This window comes from Osmia bicornis, chromosome 6, assembly GCF_907164935.1.
Source record: "Osmia bicornis bicornis chromosome 6, iOsmBic2.1, whole genome shotgun sequence".
Lineage (NCBI taxonomy): Eukaryota > Metazoa > Arthropoda > Insecta > Hymenoptera > Megachilidae > Osmia > Osmia bicornis.
The window spans coordinates 4,158,181-4,183,769 of record NC_060221.1 but is presented as its reverse complement, the minus strand read 5'-3'; the positions used below and the strand labels follow the sequence as shown (position 1 = coordinate 4,183,769).

At 35.0% G+C, this 25,589-nt stretch overlaps 2 protein-coding genes across 3 annotated transcripts; one reads left to right on the top strand and one right to left on the bottom strand.

The window, feature by feature from the left end:
- Nucleotides 1-53: 53 nt before the first annotated feature.
- Nucleotides 54-25,581, bottom strand: LOC114874538 (diuretic hormone 44). Of its 2 annotated transcripts, XM_029183902.2 has the most exons (5): nucleotides 25,434-25,581; nucleotides 21,721-21,902; nucleotides 4,186-4,365; nucleotides 1,745-2,107; nucleotides 54-1,656 (listed from the first exon to the last, which is right to left on the bottom strand). In XM_029183902.2, the coding sequence occupies exons 3-5, from the start codon at nucleotides 4,333-4,335 to the stop codon at nucleotides 1,627-1,629; spliced, it is 543 nt and encodes a 180-aa protein (XP_029039735.1). In that variant the 5' UTR covers nucleotides 4,336-4,365; nucleotides 21,721-21,902; nucleotides 25,434-25,581; the 3' UTR covers nucleotides 54-1,626. The 2 variants fall into 2 exon arrangements, with proteins under 2 accessions (XP_029039735.1, XP_029039736.1); XM_029183903.2 differs by lacking the exons at nucleotides 21,721-21,902; nucleotides 25,434-25,581 and adding an exon at nucleotides 18,031-18,365.
- On the top strand, nucleotides 23,649-25,131 carry LOC114874536 (tRNA-uridine aminocarboxypropyltransferase 1). The gene is made up of 4 exons (XM_029183897.2): nucleotides 23,649-24,043; nucleotides 24,110-24,250; nucleotides 24,321-24,504; nucleotides 24,569-25,131. The coding sequence occupies exons 1-4, from the start codon at nucleotides 23,816-23,818 to the stop codon at nucleotides 24,919-24,921; spliced, it is 906 nt and encodes a 301-aa protein (XP_029039730.2). The 5' UTR covers nucleotides 23,649-23,815; the 3' UTR covers nucleotides 24,922-25,131.
- Nucleotides 25,582-25,589: the final 8 nt, after the last annotated feature.

Sequence of the window (25,589 nt, the reverse complement as noted above, 5' to 3'; positions counted from 1 at the left end):
TACATTTTTTTTATATTTTAATGTATGAAAGAGGTGAAAATTATGATGCATGATAAACATATTTTAAATGAAATTTATTTCAGTTTTACTATGCATCGTTTAATTCAATTCATAGACATAAAAAATCGAGGTGAAAATAAATAAACAACAATATTGTACAATTTTTTAAAATAAATACGTTCTACCTATATTACATACAACATTTTTAGTTATTCTTATACACGTTTTTTTTTTGTTTTTAGCAACAAGTTATATAGTATAACACATAAATAATAATCATGTGTAGGTATGTCTATATTCTAATATTAACGTAAACATCAGAAGCATTAACTTGTTTCATTACTATACTGTAAATTTTCTATGTTCTCGCGATAGTCCTAAAGATCATTTATGTTCAATATACAGCCAGAGGAATGATTAGCAAAAATCAATGAAGAACCGGATTAAAATGGATAAAATGAAAAACAGAAATTACATTCAATAAATAAAAAAAAAAAAAGAAATATAATTATTCCCGATGATCACAAGTTTCTCACATTTATATTAATTGTGAAAACATTAATGTTGTTTTACATTTTTAATACAACATATTAACACTTAAGACTAAAACTAGAACATTTAACAAATAAGTTACGCTTCGATGTTCGACGTGGACATGAATACAACTTGAAGACGAATACTGGAAACACAACATATACATATATTAATTTATCATGCATACAAAAGGAACTATTGACCGATTATTTTGAGTATATCCGCAAAATATGGCATTTCTTTGGTAACACTGAAAGTAGTCGAATTCTATTGTCACAATATTTGTTTAATTATGATAATAAAATAAATGAAACAAAAGCGATTGGCGTTAAAAAGCTTGAAATGTTTCATTGGAACATTTATTTTTTGATTGAATTCATTACTATTATAAACAAAATCTGTGAAGAATATACTTTCTACACCTCATTAATAGTATTTTCTCATTACTACACGTTCAGTCCTTAAAACTTAAAACATTAACATAAAGAAACATACATTATTAAGTTACATGTACCCAACATTGGATATCAAATATTAAGCGTGGAGATTACTGTTTTGGGCAGACTGGAACAAATCACAATACATAATACTGTTCTGTTTCATGGTGTTGCATAATTGAAAAGGAAGAAATAGAATATATTTGAAGCTTGGATAATCTATATCAGCTTTAGTTATATATTTTTAATAAAATCCATGTTTCTTATTCATTTATCATTTCTATTTCCCTCCTTTTCCGAATCCACATCAGGATGCTTACAATTAAATTAGCTGTTAAAACAATTAAAATATACAGAAGAATACTGATACATTCTATCCTTTGAACTAATCCTGCTTAACTGGAAATTTGATACGAACATGCTAATAATTACTTTGTGCTCGACGTACGAGACAATTTGCATATAATTCATGAATGTAACGCTATTAAATTATGGCTCCTGCACACCGTTAAATGTACCACATACATGTAAAACCTGAGGGGTATGACGAATAATACATAAACTATACGCAATTCATTAGCTTGTTAGATAAAAAACCGTAATATAGCGATAGTTGATTTTTTTTCTTCTTTTTATATATGCCTTTCAGAGTCAATTACAGTAAATGCAATTCGTTTGCCTGTACCTGAAACACATTATCATGAAAATACAAGCTGTAAGATAAAATTCAATACCCCATACGATTATGAAAAACTACTTCACAAATAAATTACCCTTCGAGTTGGCCCATCTTGTCTTTCTCGAAAGACGGAATCGTCCCTTTGTAGCCAATCTTGAAATCCACCAGTGATTCTTTCCGGTGTTACGTTCTGATTCTTTCTTTCTTGTTCAATCATATATTCCATCCCATTCTTTCGATCACCGTTATAGACAGGTAATGATCTTTTACCAATACTTTCCAAAATACGTCGATTAGCATCAATTTGTCGTTGATCCTGCAACGCCTTGCGTCGAGCAAGTTCCAGGAGAACCCTTTGCCGTAAAACGTCCAAGGAATTCACGATTGACAAAGATCCAATTCGTTTGGTTCGAACCACCGTTGATCCAGGATCGTTGCCCGAGTCAAACATCTCGTTCTGAAAATGATCAAACTTTTCTTTAATTGTACTAATTATACTAATAGGGAAGCATAATGCACAAAAACGGAGGGAGTCTTGAAAGTCTCGAGTCCCAGAGTAAAGAATCTCCGGACTGATGCTTGATATTTATATTTGGCAAAAAACGAATCAAATGATCGATCACTTCGCTTGAATAATCGATGTTAACAATCTTTTTTTTTTTAATTAATAGTCTTGGAAGATATTCGGGAAGGATATAATTAGAATTCATTCATTTAGAGTTTGCGAGGTGATTTAAGTAATGGATCGACCGAAGCCGATGTAAATATGAAAGTATTCTTATACGATCTTTACCCTCGCTTTTTATGAAGCACTTAATTTTTACTTTGCCAGAGGGAAAAAGCGATGGACAATTTCTTTGGAATGGGACAAAAACGAAGGTCGTCTTCGTGCGCGCCTACCCCTCAATCGTGTTAAGGTATTTAACATTAATCCCTGGAGCAACGGACAACTTTCTGTATTATAATACCGCAAGATAAAATTAAAAAAAAAAAGAACGTTGTTTTCGGCTGAATTTACATAATTAGAAGGAGAAAATATAAAAAATTTCACGCGACTTAATAGTTATGACTTTCGGCATGGTTAAACCATGAAAGGAAGGAAAAGTATCACGCGTTGCAGTTAAAGTTCATTGCAAGTTATAAATGCATATTCACGAACGTAAAATAAAAAAAGCCCCCTCCTCGTGTTTATACACGGTGATACGGACCTTGCAAGCCTACCACCATGAAACATTTTCCCGCTTATACTGCCACTTTTAACGAAACTTGCATAAAAGTATACGAAGAATGTTTCGAAACGCATTCTGATAGCGTCACACGCACGTGTAAGGTCGGATATTTAAGAATCAGCCGTTTTTTAATGAGCACCTTTAAAAGTCTTTAAACCTGTTTATATCTCTTCCAACGGGCGTGTTTTATCATCATGAATTTAATTGAACGAACCGTGCAACGATTTAAGCAGGTATTTCATAAGAGAACAACTATCTTGAAAATAATAATGGCAGAGAAACGATGCTTCTGAGATCGCTAATTAAACATGAACAGAGAATGGGAAACGAGGGTTCTTCTGATACACCTGCATATATTATTCCATGGAGTGGAATGCAAGAAATCATTGTTAAACGGAATTCTAATTACATTTCCAATTATCTACCCCTTTTTCATTTTGAAAAACACTTAGCAAATTGTTCTTCAGTAAACGTAAGAACAATTCCTCTATAAAATTTGTCTATACACTGGTTACCAAAGCCATATCTTTTTTAGAAGGTTTCCAGCTGGTCCATACTTGCTGCTGTAATTCAATGATCTTTGTATAGAACGTTGAATAAAACCGGAATGCAGAGAGCTGACCGTAAAGTTTGATTTTCTATACGACTCAGGTGAGATACGACGATCCATTCACGTTCTACAATTCAATCGTATTCGCGAAGGGAATATCGTGGTCGTTTCACGTCCAACTAATAGCTGATAGACGACGATGCGATCCAAATGCCATTATTTGCTGCACGTACATCCAACTTCGAGAATGCATCATCCTCCGAGATGATACCGTGGTTATACGCTTTACCAGACAATTCGCCCTAGTCGATTATTCGTTATAGATACAAGATATAAAGTATGGAAATTGATGCGGGGACGTAGATTCTATAAATGACTAATTTTTCTGCCATTTCTTGTACAAGAGAAAAGAATAAATTAACTTAAACTTGTATCTTTAATTTAGAATTCAGTAGACTCTCGTTATATTGCCTCAGAGCGATTTGACCTGCATGGATTTTCCCCCTTCGCGGCGATATAACGAGAGTCCACTGTAATGAAGTTTTGGAATAAAACTTGTATCTTTAATTTAGAATTCAGTAGACTCTCGTTATATTGCCTCAGAGCGATTTGACCTGCATGGATTTTCCCCCTTCGCGGCGATATAACGAGAGTCCACTGTAATGAAGTTTTGGAATACTAAAGCTTACAAATGTTAAAATTTAAATTAATAAGGTAAACACTTAGAAAATGAAAATTTGTAAAAAATCATCATACCTCCAAGTCCGGAATCCGATGGTCGACCAGAAGTAAAAATGGAGAATTATCCCGGGACAATTCTTTTTCTTCATAAGTACTGTAGGACATTGGACGAGATTTAACTATGGTAACGAATAAAAGAAATATCAAGACGTTCATGAATGTCATTCTTTTTTTAAACTTTACAGGTGAACGTATCTGAAACAGAGTAAAAGCAAACGTTCAATATAACGTTCAACGTGAAACCTAATTTTATATTAGACTTATGGAAATTGCGTGGAACGAATGTTACAGAATATTCTAGTTTAACCATACGCATAAGCGACAAATGCAAACGAGCGTATAAGTTCTATTTTTTTCCTACAACTTTCCCTTTCACTCAATACCGGACCCGATTTTTCCTGACATTTCGATTGCTCGATCGCATACCGATCGTATCGAGCTACTTGAAAAAAAAAAAAAAAATCAACTATTTGTCTGATTAAATCTAACACATGCGCGAATTCATTTATTCGTGTAGAACAGCTGCTGTAATTTTCTCGAATGTTCAATCATTTGCTACAACAGAGAAATCTTGTTAACGCGCAGCACTCTAGTTAGCATCCATTTGACTATTAATTAACAATTTGCGCGACCGTCTACTAATTACAAAGTATCCGCGTGAAAAAAGGGTACTTGTTAAAAAGAAAATAGAAATACGAAGAAAATGGATTTAACAGAGACCAACGAATTTCTACAAACGACGAACCAACGTAATTGGAAAGCTGGACGAGCAACCCCTAAATTACCAGGCGCAAATGAAGCCCCGGGTGTTAATGAACCCGTCGATGATGACGTTACCGACGACATCGTCAGTATCTGTATCGGAACGCCGACCCAGTTTCATTTACTATCGAACTTGACCTTATCGTTCCTTTCTTACACGTAGAATATAGATAATTTGATATATTATCTAAGAATTTTGAAAGAAAAAATGACTACATATTTATGAAAATGCATTGTCTCCCGCTAAAAGAAGGCTTACGCGAATAACGCAATCTGATTGGTCGCGCCTCAGCCCAGCTCGCGTATGATTGGTCGAAGCGGTCACGTGTCCTAATCAGACTGGTATAAAAGCAGGAGATTACTCGGTGTGTGCTTAGTACTCCTCTTATCATTGTGATAGGAGGATAGCACTTTTTTAAATAAAAATATGTTAATTTATTAAAGAAAATTGTTAAAGAATATGCTTTGCTGGTAATGAATATGTTTCAGGCTATTTCAGGGTGGTTCCTAAGGTGGCAACACGATACACAGGTATACATTTTTAAAAGCCGGAAGAAGGTGTATCGCTGCCGGTATGCTTTCGACGTTCTCATTTTAAAGAGAACCTTAAACTCGTCTGCGAACCTTAATTACGAACCGCGACGAGAACCGGAATAGAATAAAGGGTGGGGAACAGGAAAATATTCAGCAAGTTAACAAGCGTGAAATTATTTGCAAATGGACAGACCGGAAGGTGAAGTGGCAAGAGATGCTGTTTTACTGATCGATAAGATTTTACAAAAGAAATTAGAATACCTTTGTAACTGGTCTAACATCTTGTTAACTATGTTTTTAACGAAGAAAATGAACCTTTGAAAGGGAGCCAATGGGTTACAGAAAGTTGCAACTGAAATTATATGTTTATTCATGTTTCTCGTGAAATCATTAAATTAGAATGTCCCTCATAGCTGAATTTAATAAAACAGCTTATTTCTATGCTACCAGCATAAAATTTCAGGCACGTTTAAGATTTTCCATAAAAGAAGGTCGTATTTTTTGTTCCTGAAACTTTCAAATTTATTCGCAGATGAGCCACTAGCAGCTAAGAACTTAATCACAGCCTGCATTAATCGTATACGCATTATGAATATTTAACAAAAATTTCGTGATTTAATTACCGAGTGGTATTGAGAACATAATATTTAAAGAAACGGGAATGAGAAAGAATTTTACCATCCTCTTATAATTTTTAAACAATTTCTCTCTTCTTCTTTAACGCAAAACGTTCAAATCAAAAAATTTCCTTTCGAAAATGATTCTACGGTAAAATGTGAGAAACATTGAAATTTTTGTTTATCGTTCCAAAACAAAGTTTGATGTTTTAAAATTGATATGCAAAACCCAGTGTCGATATTTAAAAACACATATCTCTCTAAACCTCAAACGCGTATTTTCTCAAAACATTGCCAGAACCGTGTACGCGATACCTGCGGCAACAATTGACGGCTCGCCTTGAAATTTCGAAAAACCAGTAATTTTCTTTTGAAGTACAATCTTGTTGAAAAAAATGTAATTGAAACTTTGAAGAGAAGGACTGCGAAAATTTTCAAAGGAACGAAATAAAACTGTGTTCAAAAAAATACATTTTTTTTTTCTTATTTTACAGAAATCAAAATAGTAAAATCGTGTACATTCTGTCCCGCTGTGCAGGTTTTAATAAAACTGTCGTGTCTCGTTCAAATATTGATACTTTTTAATACGATTTAAAGGACGGAAAGTTTGAAACAGGTTTTAATTAAGCCTTGCCCAGAATTTTCTTGGGGAAAATCTGTTCACGGAGAGAAAAAAAAAAGGAAGATTAATAATCGTTATCAAGGAGGGTACTCGGTTTCGTTTTTGAGTCGTTAAGCCGAATCCCGTCGGGTTCCATTAGCCAGGATCGTAATTGAACAAACGATCACTGTATCGTCGTGTTTCCAAGTACACCCGCGAGCATGGAAACTCACACGGATACGAATCGGTACTTTAGACGAATCTCGAAATCCTGTAAATGCAAATTTGCGTTAGATAAAGCTAATCCCATTCTCCGTTTCACGATCGCCTTTTTTTTCAGCAGGATAAAGTCTCGCCACTTATAAATACGGATTCCGTCTGTCACTGTTTGTCAGCATTAATCGTTGTTAATTCTAGAGGATCAATGATTTTTGGGAAAATTAATTATACCGAACTTATCGTACGCAGACAGTGCATCAATAATTGATTAAATACACAATTTCGCGTCATTGAAGACCAATCTTGTTTTAATTAATTTTAAAAAGGTGAGAAATATAATGTAATGCTTTTCTTCATTCTCCGACGGCGGACCATGGAGAGAGCCACAATTCTAAATTTTGCAGAACAACGAATTAATCACTGATGCACTTAACGATAAGAAGTCGTGATAGTAGTAGTAATAACAATAGTAACATTTCCAGCGTGATGAGAAATTGTCAATGCATCAAAAGCCACAATCGTTACGGTGATTATTGTAAAGTGAGGAGAATTTCACTAAGGTCACCGGAAATTCATCGCAGATGGAAAGGGCGTACGAATTAATCCGTTGTATTGATTAATCGATAACGAACCGAAACTCCTAAACAAATAACTGCCCGGCACTAGGAGGAAGATAAAATTTATTTATAACTTGAACGAGTAAATTCTCGACGAGATAATTTAAGGATAAACCATGTTTCTTTAATTTTCTTCAAGCACGCTTCGGGCAATCTTAATGAAAATTCGATAGAGTTTCTTATTAATTCGAAGAAAACTGCTTTGAAAGCGTTTGAAAAATGCTCCAAGTTATTTTTCATCCCTTTATCGGTCGATCAAACGATAATTTCATTTAACATCGTATTCGCGTGAATGTTCACGCGAGGACCGCACACGCTCGTTTAACGAGAATTTGCATTCGCAATTTACAAGATGAAATTAACACGTCGAGTGTATACCCTCGTGATTTTCTTTTTCACCTTCCCTTTCACCGCAATATCTCTCGCTGGCAAATCTCATTTCAAAATCATTTCACGTCGCTCCTGGGAGCTGGATTGACTTTTTTTATGAAGACGAACAGCTATGATTGAACTATCTGGGCGCAGATTAATAGGCGTTTGCGTATAACAAAGTCTGACTGATGTCTACGAGGACGATATAAAAATAGTAATTAGCATGAATAATTCATTAACGAGATTTTAAGAGAATCAAGTAACACGTTCGAAACTTATAACATCCATAATTATTTGGTAAAGCTTGATATCTGGTTACCGGTTCAGAGCAACACGTTGTTCCCATCCCCGTTTCTCCACCGTATGGTTGTTGCCCCGAAGGGCGTAATTCTACCAGCATCGACGAGCAAAACAGCTGACCTAGGCCCTAAATCTTAGTGTGCTTACGATGCTTTTAACGTTATTTTAATCAATCCTACGAAATAAGGAAGGAAGGAAAGGTTCTTTGAAGACTTAATCAGACTTCCTTTTCGAGAAAATGAAATTTTGAAACGTCAATTTCATAAATGATTAATGTCGCTCAGATCCATTGTTATTATCAGAATAAAGGGAGATGCTGAAAATACGTTTACAACACCGACAAAGGTATCGCGCGTACACCGTTGAAATTCATTTCAGGAAGCAGTAGTACGAGTACATTTATCGTCAGACGCTTCGAACTGTCTTTTATACCGCGAGACGAACGATCTCCTATCTCCCACGGGTGCATTTTACACCTCTTCGACTGAAGCAAAGTTTCGTAATTTACCAGGAAGTTTGCACAATGTATCCTTTCAACGACTAGAAAGTTGCTGCAAAAGCTGAATAAACTTGAAATTGAATCGTCCGATGTATGTAAAGATAACTACCAATCGTATTTATTTCCTATTCTGAATCAGCAGTCGACATAAAAAAAAAAAGAAAAAAGAAAAACCAGTTTACCGGGAAACATAAAATGGTAAAAATAACAACAGTGATCAGTTATCGTTTTCATTCGCCAGTTTCGTCCGATACGGTTAATTGTAACGAACGCGTACCGGAATAACGATACGACAACACGACCTATTTCAAACATTGATATATACGTAAAAATCTTTCCCGTTTCAGCCTTGATGAAACGATGTCGAAGGAAATCGAAGGAAATACGCGTCCAAAGAGAAATCCTTCGTTCCTTGATTCTCCGTTAAATATTAGCAAACAGTGCTACGCGGGATAATTCGTTTACATCGATTCTTATGCAGGTCATCCGCCAGAAATATATACGTATCGAGGGAATCCAAGGCAACTATTCTTTGGTAAATTGAAGGAATAACGAGGCAACCAGGTGAAATAATTCCGAACGGTCTTCGCGTCCCTGGTCATTAAAGGTTCCACTTGAAACGAGAGAAATGCGATGAGAGATAAGAGAATACAGAAGGTAATAAGATCAGTATTCGGATCGTTTCGAAAAGAATCTTTATAGATCGTAGGATGGCTAACAATTTCATTAATGAAAGAAAAGAAAAATGAAACGTATGCGACAGAGTCGCGAAAGAATAGAAATCACAGAATTTACGTGTTTAATTTCTCGCAGTAAACGAAACGTCTTTCTGCTTCTTTTATTTTCTTTATGGCAACTAATAAGAGCATCCGAGGGAACGTATTTACTACTGTTGCAGTTGAAACGATTAAACGTAACGGCGTTGACACGAGAAAAAAGGAGAACGAGGAAAATTAATTTTCATTTACCAGCTGAGACTTGTTTTGCAAAGGGGAATTAAATATTTGCTGAAACTTCACCAGCAGCGAATTTCCTTTTCACTGGAGTCTGTTTAATGAAATACCTGTACACGATGAATTTCGTCGTACCGCATCCGTTCAATTCTACACTTCCGGTTCGAAAGTTAAACCGTGTTACAATTTCTTTTTCTCCCTTTCTGCTACTAATTAAACGTTCTACAAAAAAATATACAAACGAAAGGTAACTGTTGCAATTTAATAAAAAGATATAAACTCTATTTCAAGCGCAGTATTGTAAATTCATCTTTTCCCAGGGGATTCTTGAATTCTTTGCCTCATTTGAATTTCATGGCAAGCTAAGTGACCAACACCCTTGCGTTGGCGTGCAGCGCGTGGAACAAGCGAGAGATAAAAAAATATAGACTGGGAAGATGCGAAAAGTGTTTAATGTACCACGGTCTCGCGAACAGTGCCCGGTCGTTTCTCCTCGGTAAATTAAATTCGGTCACGTCCGAATGTTGGCGATGCGGCCGTAAACCACTACACACTGCGAAATTAAATCGCAACATTGCGTATTGGAAGTTAAATTATGAATGGATACCCTTTTGCCACGATCTGGCGTAACAATGAATCGTCCGTGTAAACGGATCCTTTCAGGAAAGCAGAGTAAGAGAATCCTTGGTATCTATTAAGGAAAACATTGTGGGAGATGTAATTTCCTTACGAGAAGGAAATACTAGAGTGCCAGGATTCTGGGGTATTCGCTTTCGTAAGCACAGCGGGAAAATTCTTGGTATTCTATGGAAAAACGCGATAGAATCCTTGGTATCTCTAGGGAAGTATTGGGTGAGCAATCCTTAGAGAACTTTTACCGATAAGGGAAAAACGTAAATGTAGTCCAAGAATCCTTGGTATCTATTAAAAATAACCGTGAGAAAAAATCTTGGCTCCGTGGGATTCGAACCCAGAAATCTTAAGAACACTAAGGAACTACCTTACCCATTACCCCAGTCATTATCTTCCACAACTATCACCTGAATTTTTCAATTTTATGGGAAAAAATCTAGGACACCCTCTGTGTTTTAAACAGAAACAGTGTATTCTTTTCTATTTAAGTAATTTGCTATAGGAACAATCGAGCAAGTTGAAACACGGATGATTGATTACGTTACTCGACCCATATTTTACAACAAATTCTTGCGCGTTTTTTTCCCCCATTGGAAAAATAATCTTTCCGAAGTTGAAACTTCGGAAATAAAAGTGCATCGGAAGTGTGAATTTTGATTAGACTTGTATACTTGATACGGTATATTTTCCTAGAGAGATGGATCGCGTTATTGCTGTACGTTCCGATGACCTAAATAAATGTCCGACCGTCTGACTTCTGTGTTTCATCGAAAACAAAAGAAAAAAAGAAAAAAAAAAGGAAAAAGAAAGTGTAATAACACGAGAAAATAAAACTCGTTTCACCGTCCACTGCTACGGGAACGTTTAATTTCTTTTTACCGAGCAGTTTGTTTCCAAGCGTTAGAATTTCATTCGACGATTTGATTTCCTCCACCCTTCTGATTCCGAATATGTTCGCTCTACTGTCGCGAAAATTTCGTTCCCTGATTATTTCACGAAACTTCAATGCACCAGGGACGAACAAAAAGTCACCGGTTCGAACGATACTTGTAAATAAAATAAAGCTTTTCAGGGCAGAGACTGGTTTCTACGATTTTTAATTTTATTAATATTCGTGCGATTGTAGGGATTTTTCATCGAGTTTGAAATTTAATTTTATAGTAATTGGTTAACGCGATACCTTTTCATATTTTCGGAAAATTATTGAAACGAAAATGTAGCATCAAATAAATAAGCGATGATGTTATATAAAATTTAATATCATTCGATAGTTGTTACTTGTTTAACTTTTGTTTCTGTTGTACTTAGAAGTTGATATATGCTGACTTTGTAAGCAGTTTAGCAAATTAAATGTTCAATCAAACGCAAAAGAATTAATTAATCCCGCGTTAATTATAAACATACGCTTGCTAAGGCGAAACAGTTTTTCAAAGGAAACTGAAATGAAATTTTGTAAAAAGTCTGTTTCATTCACAGGAATGTTATATTAAAACCAAGAAATTTAATTTGATTATGAAATTTTTACATTTGCAGCTATTCAATGTAAAATCAAGTTTGAAAAGTAGGACTAATTATACTTGGTCTCAAGAGGGTTATTCGAAATGACTTTTTGTGAAGTGTAATTACACTTGAACGGGTTGTATTTAATGTAAATTGGCTAAGGATTATGAAAATTCATTCGATGCGATTCCATCCCTTTGAAAACTCTCCCCTTCTTGGTTGATGAAAATTTTTAAGCTAAAGATTATAAGTCGAGTGAAAATTTCTTCAGACACTGAATACGAAAGTCACTTTGTAACTTTCTTCTAATTAAGTGACAGAAGATGTACGTGTATATTTTTTATCGCGATTATTAAGCGGACGAAAGCAGTTCTTAAATTCAAGGATTAATTGACAGAAAAGTATAGTGGAATATTAATCTTTTGGAAACGAATAAAACTTAAAAATCACCAAACATTACTTATGAAAGATTGTAATGATGCAAAATATTTTACTGCTTCCTACCGCTTTACAAAGTTATCCAAAAAATTTTAGGAACTTTACCGCATATTGTTGCACGCAAAGTTCTACTGGGAGATCTTAAAGTGAAGTATTCATGAAACGAAATTCCATGCGAAGCTGGTCACTTTTTTAAGCATTGACATACCATTAGATCATTTACGATTAATTAAAAAATTAATCTCTTATTTTATCAAAAGAAAAGGATATTCTGCGTAAACATACATTTTCTTCATATTTCTCAAATATTTTCCATACAATTTGTTTTGCAGATCAATTCGTTCGATTTATTTATCTCTCGTATTGAATTATCTGTGGAAAATACGAGGAAAAACAGTGGGTAACAAGGTTGCGTACAATTTCAGTTTCCATTATCGTTATCTGATTTCGTAGAATAACGTCATTTCCATTTCCCTATAATTGACGAAGAATAATATATACGGCAGTCGGGGCTTTCCACACGGCAACTCGTGACACGTATATCAAAGAAATTCTTTCATCGTTTCCCGTGAAAATTGTTGCTCTATAAGTCGTGTGCTTTAATATACGTGTGCATTGATTCTGAACTTTCACGACTACATAATCAATTTCTCCCTGTCACGCATGAACGAGGCAATACTGATCCTGTTGAAATATTACTTTATATTTCCAACTGACAGGATTCTAGTAACTAAATAGACAGGGTGTTATAAAAATCATAAAATATACGAAATAATAGCAAAGTTTTGCGAACTAATATACAAATCTGATGTAAAAGTATTGAGCTACCCTAAACTCCTCCCCCCAATCACACCCACGAGGAAGGGGTTGCCCGATTCCCCCTCCCCGTGGGCTTCCTCGGGTTCCGAAGGTTCGGGTGGTTGCAGGGTTCCAGGGTTCTTGGCCCTCGCCGCGGGCCGCCCCTTCCCTGGGCTACCACCTGTCCCCTACGGCGGTCCCGAGGAGACTGGCGCCTCAGCGGAGGAGGCCCCCTTTATATAGGCCTTCGGTGTAGCTCCGCCCGCATACAAACGATTACGCGGTAAAATTTGAATTGATATTTACTTTGTTCGTATAGTAAACGGTTCTAACACACTAATATCAAGTGTTTACCTTCACTACGAATATTAAGAAGAAAAATACGACATTTTTAGTGCAGACAACGTTGTTATTAACTGTATGAAATTCCCTCTGTCCATACTGCATGAAATATGTGCTTACTTTTCGAACTTACTCAAAAGGCGCTTCGAAAGATCGATATTTTTTAATATCAACCTACTCTTCATACATTTATTTTTCCTTGTCCGTACTCTTAGGATATACCGACAAAGTTTGAATAGAAAATGGCTTAGGAAAAAATGGGAGTACGAGTGAATGAAGATGCAACAGGACGATAAAGAATAAAGTTTAAGAAAATAATATGGAGAAGAGTGAGTTAGGAGAGTAAGGTGAAATAAAATGAACGAAAAGGAACGAATGAAAGGTACGAGTCGAATAAGTAAAATTTACGAAGAAAAATTAGACGTTTGCGAATTTTAGTAAATCCAGTACTTGTTGCAGCTTTGGCTAACCAGATTTCGTGGCGTCTTGCCACAATTTTTCCACGTTAACCTGCAACGACCGATAAACCTTTACCTCCTAGCTTAACGCGACAGAATCCCATTTTCTGTCGCGGTGAACAACAAAACCTTTATAACGCATGCCCGCAAAATAGACATAGCTGCGCGTATTAACGAGTCGGTGGTAGTGTTCTTTAACATTTCGAAGTACACCTTCTCGAAACCACGTGCACGTGGAAAACACCCGAGACGAACAGCTTTTCCATTGAAAATTCATAAACCCGTGGATTAAGGACACGCGTGGGAATTGCATGTTTTCATCCAGGAAGAAAACAACCGAACGATACGCGATGTAATATCATCATGCATCATCTTTAGCACGTCTTAAAACTCGGGAGTTTTGTATGATAAAATATTGGTAAACTTCATTGCCCGACACCTTACTTACGGGCAAACTCGTTACCGTCAATTTTTATTATTTTCCCTGAAAAACTACCCTTCGCAAAGGGGAGATACATTAAGAAATTAGAGAGTTACCGCTATAAAAAACGCGGGTACTTAATGGTACATCCAGGTAGGCGGACTTGAAAGGAATTCCTCACGATTTGTTAGGTATTCAGATGTAATCGAAAATGGAAGTTGCATAGTAGTCGTGCGAACTTGGGTCATTAAATGGCTCTTAGTGACCGATAAGATTGAAGTAGAATTATTTTATTTCACGGTAATACAGCAGAATACCGCGGAAGCGAAATTTAGAGCACAGAGGGAACATTTTTAATTCGCCATCCCTTGCAATTAATTTCTAAGAAAATTGTAATTTTGTCAATGGTTCTGAACCTGGCGAATGGTGCAATTAAAAATTACGAAAGTGCATTTCCACAATGAACCAGCGATAACGATTTCAACTATTGGCGCCAATTACCACCGATAATTCAATGAAACATCACCGTTGTTCACGGTAATTGCTTCTAATTTTACGCATTTTTATCGGTCATCCGTTCTTTTTCTATCCGGCTAAACGGGTCAATCTCGTACACGTCGCAGAATGATAGCACGATTTATACGAACGTATACTGCGAAACCGGCACGATTCTCGCGAGACTAATTACCGGTCTATCTGGAAAACCAGTTAGCCGATCCGTAACGCGGCTAATCTATCCGATTATTGAGGATAATAACCAGCAGTTCGATAATGTTTCCTTCCTCTGTTTAGGTACTCCCATCGAACACCATCAACAGGTATTTTACAATAAATTTATCTATCGAATCGCTTTTACTTCGAACAAATATATAACATCGTTAATGTTTCCTCATTTTAGTCTCATTAAAACTGTAACTGCAGTTCTACCACGGTCCGCATAATGTGTTACTTAAACTTGTCACGAACAGCCGTTTTGTTACGTTTCTGGTAACAAGAAGAGGCGCGAGAAACTTTCAGGCAATTAAATGAATCTTGGAGAAAGCATACCTTAGGCGAAGATAATTTATTGATAAATAAAATAGTTACACGATGCTGTTTGGAAAAGTATAAACGTTCCTTGAATATCATCGTGTTTAGTGTTAATCTAGCTTTGGGTAAAGCCGATCTCGATAATTTTATTATAGCCGGTTGTCAGCAATGCTATTGTCGCGATGGAACAATCGACGATATTCAATACCCGATCCTGACCAACGCTTCCCGGATGGGAAATCGATGACGTTCGAAACTTTCGACGGGTTCCCGATTGTCGGTGATCAGCAGGATTGAAATCCGAAAGAAATTGGATTAACAGCGACCGGCGGGATACACGTTTCCGGAAACGCAACCGATCGGTTAGATAGAAATACAGGAATTAGAAGTGCTGAAAACTTTGAATCAAGTTCGATGAAAAGTGGACAGCAATTTCGCGAGCTACTGAGATTGCTTTGGTATTCCTTTCGAAAGTCGTATCGCTTTCAAAGGGACAGGAAAAAAAATCTCCAATTTCTCCAGGGTTTTTTTTAAACTTCTACGAAGAATTTTTAAACTTCCCAATGACGCGATAGGGCAGAGCCAGGGCAAAAAATAAGAATCGGATTTCCAATTACGACAACCCTTTTAGCAAAACGTTTAACGAACTTTTTCATTTCACATCCCTTGCCTCGGACGGCGGACCATGGAGAGAGTCCCAAGACGGACCATTGAAAAACCCGCAATTTTAAAGTAATCCAACTTTTTTGAATTATAAATTCATTATTTTTCTGTACTACAAAAATTTACAAAAATTATCCTCATTCATTAGAACGTTCCGCTCCGTACTTTAAAGGTTAAAGGTTCTTTTGACCCCTGATTTATCTTAGCAAAAAGAAAATATATTAAGGTAGCCCACTTTGCTCCACTTTCTACCTTAATTAATTCTTTTTTTTAAACAGAATAACAAAATAGTTCGCATTTTTAGTTAAGTACAAACGGTAGAAATTTAATTTCTGTTTTATCTTCTGCAATTTATAGCTTGGTCCAACCTGCTGGTACACCCTACATGTTTCGAGACTCTGGTAGATTTGGCGAACTTCGATAAACGATCGTTCTTTCGTTATGGAGTATTAAGAGCTTCGTAAAGTTCATATAATATCCTGGCAATATTAAGTGTTGCCAAAGTGATGGGACGAGGAGATATAGATAAAGGAAGAATACGTGATGGTTGTTAAAACCTTCATGGTTTCCTTCCACCTTTGATTTTATGATCAACAGGGAAAGCATAAACCAGTGGTTACAGCTTCGATAAATTTCGTTATTTGATTATCTTTTGCTTGAACAAATTCACCTCAGCGCGCATAACGTAATTTACATCATGAACAATAACGAAACCACTGTATAAATCTTTCATACCGAAAGCAATGAAATTCTTTGTTCTTCTTTGAGAAAGAAATAAAAATTTCTGTTGTTTTCGATGGTACTCGATGCTTTGAAAAATAAAATCATTCGTTTTGCTGAATACGTAACGAATTAAAAAGGGTGGAATGTGGTATCTACGATTGTTTCAGGCCATCGATCATGGGATCTCGAAATGACGTTTGAATAAGAACGACAACGAATCAAAATCGTTGAACATAAATCCGTGGTGCACGTCAATCGACGCTCCAAGTCAGGCATATGAAAGCTTTACATAGTTTTGTAGTGCAATACGTGGAGGAATCCAATATTTTCAATACCCATGGGAATGATGCGATACGCGGTCCTATTTGGATCTAAATCCAATGGCAAAAATAAAGAAGAAATCGAAACCATTTAAGATAAACGTACTTTCCTATGACTCTTCCATTTACTTTCCTCATAATTGAATTAAGAAAAATTATTAAAGAAAAATTAATATTACAAGCAATGTTCACTTTTTAAAAATTAATATCCCTCTTGAAATTTCAATTAATTATTACCAGTCTTGCAGTATTTCTTCTCAAACGCGTGCAGTATATAACTGGTTATTAATTCTTGATCTTAATTCTCAGGTAAAAAAGAGAACGTGGAACATTCCAACATAACGTATGTATTTCTGTACGCATGATTTTTCTGTTATTATCTTCGTATTCGTATATTGTAAATTATGACGAAACGTAAATTGAAGTGAGTCATCATTGTACGCAGACCCACGGTTAGAGAACGGTAAATTTTCAAGAATCAAAAATAATTTCGAATTCTGAGAACGGGTTGAAGAGAAACAAAAATAAAGACAACAACAATATTTTGAACCTGTTCGCTTATTTAACACTGACGGCTTAAATCCTATAATTGATTGCAATTCTTCGAAGTGTCCTTATCGTTACCAAAGGATTTAGGTTACACTATTTATAGACATTTCTCTTATTCGCGCGCTCGAAATATCACTCTACTATCTGATTAATTGTCGAATCAATCTAATCTGTCTTATCTTTCATCTTACCGTCTCATCTGTCGTTATAATGCAATAAAAACATTTCAACTATAAATTCGAACACTTTTCTACTTTCAAATTCAATAAACAAAATGGAGGCGAAAAAGTATACTAATTTTTAACACTGCACTACTCGACAGACGATATGCACTAACCTAAAAAAAAAAAAAACACTAACTTTCTTCTTCGACTAACGCGCACAATAACTACACAATATACAAAAATGATAATATTAAAATATTATATAAAAGAAAACTAGAGAAAGTACTGCTTTTTGGGAAAAATATTACTGACTAACAGGAAGTGAAGAAAAAATTGTGCAGCACTTACTTTGAAACGATAACGATGTCGAATTGCTTCTTCGTCACTAAAAAAAGCTTCCCTTCCGATAGAGTCGCGAGGTAACTCGAAAAAAGCAATTTGTTGCGTTTAGATGGGAATGCGGTCGACGAAGAACCTTTTGCCGCTTATCGAAGCGTGATCCTGACGAAGCAACTTCCGGTCCTTTTTCAGCCCGAACCGCTTCCAACAAGTAGAGAAGTATTTCGTTGGTAATTTTTAGTTGATTACGATTTTCCTTTCGACGTCGAGGATAACAGAGCTGTTTCGTCCAGGGATAACAGGTGGCACGTCGGAGTTCCTCACCGTGCAGAGTATTAACGACGTGTGACGTCGACGGCTCGGTGCGAGAGGGCTTTTATAGCCAGCCGACTCGACTCGACTACGCTCGACACGACTTCCCACAGAACAGCTCTTGACCCCAGAAAACGATTTCTCCCCATAATTCCCTAACTATTGTTTCCTTTCATCGTACCACCACCGCGAACAATAGACAAAAATAAACACTTCAAAGTGTTCTAATATATGTTCAAATCTTTGGATATCCTCCTTTTATTTTAACCTTAAATCTAATAACCTATTTTACAATTTTTTTTTTTTCTCATTTCTAAGTCACCATATTAATATATCTTTTTTATCATCAAATTAGAGCCATACTTTGTAATTATTTCAACGCGTTACGCATGATGAATTCATAATTTAACTATTTGCGCATTGCACCCGTTAACCAGTTGCGTTTATTATGAAAATGCAGCATCTGCGTTAGCATCAAACTTTCGGTAATGAAGTTAATCAACATTAGAACTACTACCTATTATCAAATACCATAATCAATGATGTATTAATTATATTCGATAACTGTTCTGTTTCTAATTATTATAATATTCGAATGGGTAACGATGGAAACTGGAAGGCTTTTGTTTAAATATATCAATATGTTTCGTGTAAAAACAATGTTCATGAAAATTGCACCCCTATTAATCGGGAACGATATCATATATAAACAAAGCCACGTTTCGATTCATTTCGATTTTCCATTCTATCAAAGGTATTCAAAAATTTAAAACTTTGCACTTTTATTTACCCTCAATGTTTCATAGAAATTTTCTTTTTCAATTTTTCATGAAACAAAGTATTATTGTTATTCTTTAATATTACAATTAGAGATAAATAACACAGGAGGAAGTTAACTGAAATAAAAAGGGGAAAGAAACTATGATTTCAAGTATGTAGCTGTACTGGAACATCAATTTCAATTATGAGATTTCTCGTTCGAGCATTCAATATGTTTCTCGGCCCTTTTTTGTACCGAAATCAATCGGTTTAAAATGAAGGAATCTGATTTCTTCGTCCGAATGTGATTGCAAAAAAGGAAACCCGTGAATGGATATTCCGTTCTCGATTATAGCAAAAATACAGCAAATATTTTTATTTATACTTCATCTTTCTTTAGTCGGTACAATACTGACCCGACTCCACCGTTCAGGGGGTTGAATGAAAAATCCACGATGTTCATTTGTTTGAACCACGTTTATAACTCATTGAATAAATAATTTGAGAATTACACGGGTCATCGATAGACAGTAACAACGTACAACATCCCTAATGTCAACAATAGAGAGTGCATTTGGTATGGTATATTCTGACGAACAAAATTGACCGACGATAAGAGTAATTATACACCATTAAGCGTGAATTCATGCCAGTGAACATAATTAAAGTGGATAAAATTTTACATAATTTAAATATAAATCTGTTTCATTAGACGGGTCCAAACAATGAAAATTCATTCGTCCTGAATGCTTCGTTTAAGTTGCTTAAATGTTTTTCTTTATCAACGCTTTCTCATTATCTTTGAATTTCAAATGTTAATTACATTTAAAGCTTCTGCCTTCATTCTTTCACCATCCCTATTCTTTTTATTTGTTTTTAATGCTTTCATTCGATTACTTTTAATATCATTGTACATTTGTAGCTGGTATTCAAAGTAAACATGTTAAAAAAGAATATTTCTGGTATTACAGTATACTTCCTCTCCACGTGTAACGAATAAAAGCAAAGTATTATTAATATGAATATAATGATATAATTAATCTTTCCATAAATGCATCGTTATGTTCTAAATCCAATCAAACGATAAATTAACGGATTAACAACTCAGCTTAAGTTAAGTAAGACTTTTAATCACGTGAAGAAATAAATCATATTTTTATATTATCTATGTTTCGTCATGATCGAGTTATAAATTCAAGATATTCCCAAAATAACGTTTTTATTATTGTAAAATTGTAAATAAAACAGGGGACCTGATCCGTTCTGGATAAGAATCTTAGGTACATCAATGAGCATACTTTGAATGGCGCAATTAATTGTGCTAATTGTATAGAAAATTGAAAGCGAACGAACAGATCAATTCAGGGAAATAAGCATTTACTGTTGAATCGACAGGGTAATTCGGTAGTAATCCGATGAGAGAAGACGATAAAGACCATAAACCATGCCCACTTAACACCGGTCTATCGTCCAGACCTTTGCTCGCAGATCCATCAAGAAATTCCATGCTAAAGTAATTAAACCTCTTCATCAAAATGGCATTTTGTCATCACGCCAATGTTTATGGATTTATTGAACAGCAGAGTGTTCGACAAATACCGGGACTACAGTAAAATAATTAAAATTTGCTGAAGACTAGAGTTTGGGCTGACGACTAAATTCTCACAGTGGAGTAACTATCACATTGGGCCGACGGGATCGCCTGTTGCCGTTATGTTCACTATAACATCGTCCAACGATCAATCAGTTTTAGGAACTGGTTCATTGATCTCAACTAGACGAATATGGAATAAAATAATAGAGATTTTCATTCTACTCTCGACTATTCTTCAATACTTGATAAAATAATTGACCGTTCCGAGACTTTTGATAGACACTGTATCGTGGAATAAAAATTCCTCTCGCGAATTCCTGGCGAAACGAGAGGAATTCCCGCGTGAAACCGTAAAACAAATCTCGATCCTGTACGGGATGGAGCCATACGTACCGTTAAAGGTTAACGCTTTAATGGCGTCTTAGCAATTAAGAAAATGGAAAATAACGATTTCACTCGGACGTTACAGTGGCTGGAATACAGCCTTGCTTCGAACGTTATTGGACGATATAGTGTAAGGAAACGTTCCTGGTTTATCAGCACCCATATCTAAGCAACTGTGCCATTTGTGCACGCACTTTTCAATGATTAAACTATATATTTCATTCATTAATTTTAGTGTAACTTTACTGTTTACTCTGGGGTTGATCTTATAAACGAGCAAGGAGGTGAGACATGCTCTATCGTTTTTATCAGAATCAGTATTAAAAGGACCCATAAAGGAAAAAGAATACGGTTAAAATACTGTCTACTATTTTTTTAAATTGATCAACCCTCGAACAGCAGATACGTTAAAAATTAAAATTCGGACTCTCTTCATGGTCCGCCATGATACTCAATCATGTACAAAACTACCTTCTTTGAGAGATTGATACATTTTTCTACTTTCTTTCTATACAACCTACATACAGCCATGTATAAACGAATAATAATGATTAGTTCATCCATGGCGTTCATTTGCCGAGAAACCAAATTAATCGACAGCTTGTTCCCTGGCGTTGAAGTACCTTGTAAATAAAAAATAACGATCTTACCACTTATAGCTGCCATCCATTCTTTCCCTTAATCTCGACCGAGTTGATCAAACCTAATCAACAAACGAATTCGTCTGTTGAACTATCCAGAGATTACAGCTGATCCTGTACCTACGTTGACTCCACCCTTCGTATTAACCCTTTCGCTGCGAAAGGCGTGCACATACGTGGATGATATTTGACTGAAATGAAAGAATAAATTATTAACACTGACTGTTGATAAAAATCAACGGAAATACTTGGCACTCTCTGTCGTAGTCAATGGCGAGGGAGAAATATTTCCTCGCCTCTAAATCGAACGGGGGTAAATGATTGATCCCTTTTGTTACGAGGTTCTCTCGATAAAGTTTCACGGAAGAATGTAAATAAACTATTCGACATCTGCGTACGTGACCCTTACTCGATCATACTTCGATAGTAAATTAATTTCAAAATTAAATAATTATTTAGGGATGAAGATCGTAAATGAAGAATTTAATATCCATACTTTAGCTACGAATATTCGCACCCTCGTTTTCTCATATTATGATTTTTTGTTTGACACGTTTTGAAATATATGAAAATGAAAAATTGTTTCAACTTGTATTATTTTGTTTTGTGAAAAAATGAAGTGCTCCTCGATAGAGGAATTTTCAACTGATAATAACGAAATGGTTCATGGTGTTCTTTAACGCGTGTTAGCTGAATGTTCCAACGGAAAAAGTACACCCTATTGCCGATGATAGGCGATTTAATGTATTCAGTGGAAAACAGAAATCGCAGTTGCAGGGACGACGACCCCGAAAATTTGCGTAATTCCGAAAGGATCTGCCTACGATACGCACATTTTAGCTGGTTTTAGCTGGTAATAGGCATCTAACGCGTGGGCTCGTTGTCCTGCCGATGTTATTAGCATACTAATGCCGAATTTTCCCCGAGAATCGCGGCAATCTTTAGACAAATATTACGATTATTCAACGGTTGAAATAACATTTCGTAGAACCGAGTGCCGGCTTCCAAATGGAACGAAATAAAACGAAATAAATTTTATCATTACATCCCTTACTGTTCGCGCACGCGGAAATGCTTCAACTCTTAATATCGTATGCATATGTTTTTGGTACCGAAGGCAGAATAACACAATAGAATTTAACTGGGTCAAAGTGAAATTTTTAATAATGCAAATAATTCTATTTAATTAGTCGAACACATTCCTTTGTCGGTTTTTTATATTTTAATTTTTAATAATAAACTATTCCAATTATTACAAATTTATTATTTCTAATATCTACGTTAATTTAAAAAAATTTCGACAAATGCTTCAGAAATTATTACGATTTCCTTGAAATTTTTCTGCTTCATTAACGTCACATCGAATAATTATACGATTTTATTCGAACGATGAAACCGAGCGTACCAAGAGATTCAAGAATAATACGATTAATTGTCTGGGTCAAAGAAATTGTAAATTAAAAGGGAATAAGGATAACACCCGTTTCGTTCCTTCCTTTTTTAACAACTCGCGTTGTTCATCAGCTAATTACTGAACAAAATAAAGACGAAAGTGTAATTGAAGCTTGCCGCTTCATCAAACGTCAATACAAGGCAGCTTGCAACGACGTGGAGATTTTAATTAAAAGATAAATACAAAGTAAAGAAGAACTATCAATTTTTAATCAAGAATCATTGCTCTACATTCATCAATCTACTGTTTAAACATAGAAAGTCTGGCATAAAAGTGTCGCAGAATAATACTTTCAGTGTATCAATTTATAGCTGAAAGTTAATCAATTTGTGACCAATTTGTGTCAAAGAATAATGTGAATTATTAATTGATGAAAGAAATTAATTTTTCATGATTTTGATACTCATCTGCCATCTAGTGATGGTATCTGTTACAAAAAAGTACCTGTTAACAACTGAAATGTTTTACAATTTACACCATAGATGGACCACATGGTCAATAATCAGGAATAACATCGTTTTACAAAATGAATACACTTGAAATTGCTTGTATACATCGAACTATCAACGATTCTTATCCAATTTCAGCAGTTACGAATTATTAATAACAATAAATGTATTGCATGTGTTACGCGTTTACATTTTTCAAAATATGGCTAAGTCCAATGTGTTAGGCAACGCGAAAGAACAATCTGATTTAGAGAAAAAACAAGAATCAATCGATAGAGCACCTTTTCGTCACTTAAAAATTACTGACGCTGGAATTTTAGACACAATAGAAGGTAGAGAAACATGTAAACGTTGCTATAGATCAAGAAAATTCTTTTGCTATTCCTGTTATTTACCAGTCATTAATGAAAAGTATTTTCCAAGAATAAAGGTACCAACAATTTATTTCATACGTTTTTTAAACTATGCAGATATGAGTACTTTTTCATTTTTTTAGCTACCAATTAAAATTGATATCATTAAACATGCACGTGAAATTGATGGGAAAAGCACTGCGATTCATGCTACTATACTTGCACCAGAAGATGTGAGAATATTTACATATCCTGATTTTCCAGAAATATCAGACAAAGAGAAGGTATAGTAACAACACAGTTGCAATTATTTGATTGAAATTAAAATTTGGCCCTAATAATATCATCCCTTAGACTATTTTAATCTTTCCTAGCTCAACTGCAGTAACTGTAGAGTCTTTATTCATGAAGGAGGTTAAAGTCAATGATGAAATAATTGTGAACCAAGTAAGAGACACATTTCCTATAAAAAGAGCTATTTTTATAGATAGCACATGGCATCAAACAAAAGCTATTTACAAAGATCAAAGACTAAGAGGTAAATATAAAGATACTTTAATAATATGAATGTTGTATGAGTAACATTGTATCTTTGTTTATAGATTTGCAATGTGTGATTTTAAAATCTAGAATATCACAATTTTGGCGTCATCAAAAGAAAAGTCCAAGGTGGTATTTAGCTACAATTGAAGCAATTCATCAGTTTTTGGTAGAGTTGCACGCATGTGCATTTGGTATATTACCTGAATATGCTAATTTAAACAACTCTGAAGAAGAAACACTTAATGTGGAAAATTCTATAAATGATCACGATACAAATGAAGTATCTAAATTAGATCAAAGATACAAAGGTCAATACGATGATCTTCTATATTTTTTTAAATATATGTATGACAAGATTCATACTATGTATGATCACGACCAATTATGGGCATATAAAAGGCCATTGATGTAATTCTGTGATAATGAAACAAGTATTAATGTATTATATTAAATATAACGTTGTTAATAAAAGAAATTTGTATTAAGTGATTTAAATCTTAGTCGTTCTAAACGGTAAATAAACAGAGCCATACAGTGTATTACTGTTCATAATCTTATAACAAAGATAAGAAATATGACAAATGTAAATAAAAACATGTCTAAAGTGAGTCACAAGGTGACTCAGCAAAATATGTAAATCTGCAATAGTCTGATACAATTTTATACATTAAATAAATATAAAAATATTTTGATTTTATATTGCGATTAACATTGACAAGTTACATCACCATATCAAAAGAATCATAATTATAATAAATACACGTAAAAGTATTAAAATCTTCGAACAATATGTGGAGCATCAAAATAAAAAAGCGATACTTCATAAATAGCGGTAGATGACCTAATAGGTATTCCCGGTAAATCAACATTCAAATTATCCATTCTCTCAATACCATTTCCCCCGAAAGATTATAAAATACTTACACGTGTTTCATCGAGATGTAAAACATGATGATGAAAATAAAGAAACGATCTGGATGTACAAAAATATTCTGATCGGCGTTGCAACGTTTTTTATTCGTTTATTGTGTTTGAAAATAAACAATGAACAGAGGGGGCATGTACGGGAAAAAGAACGCT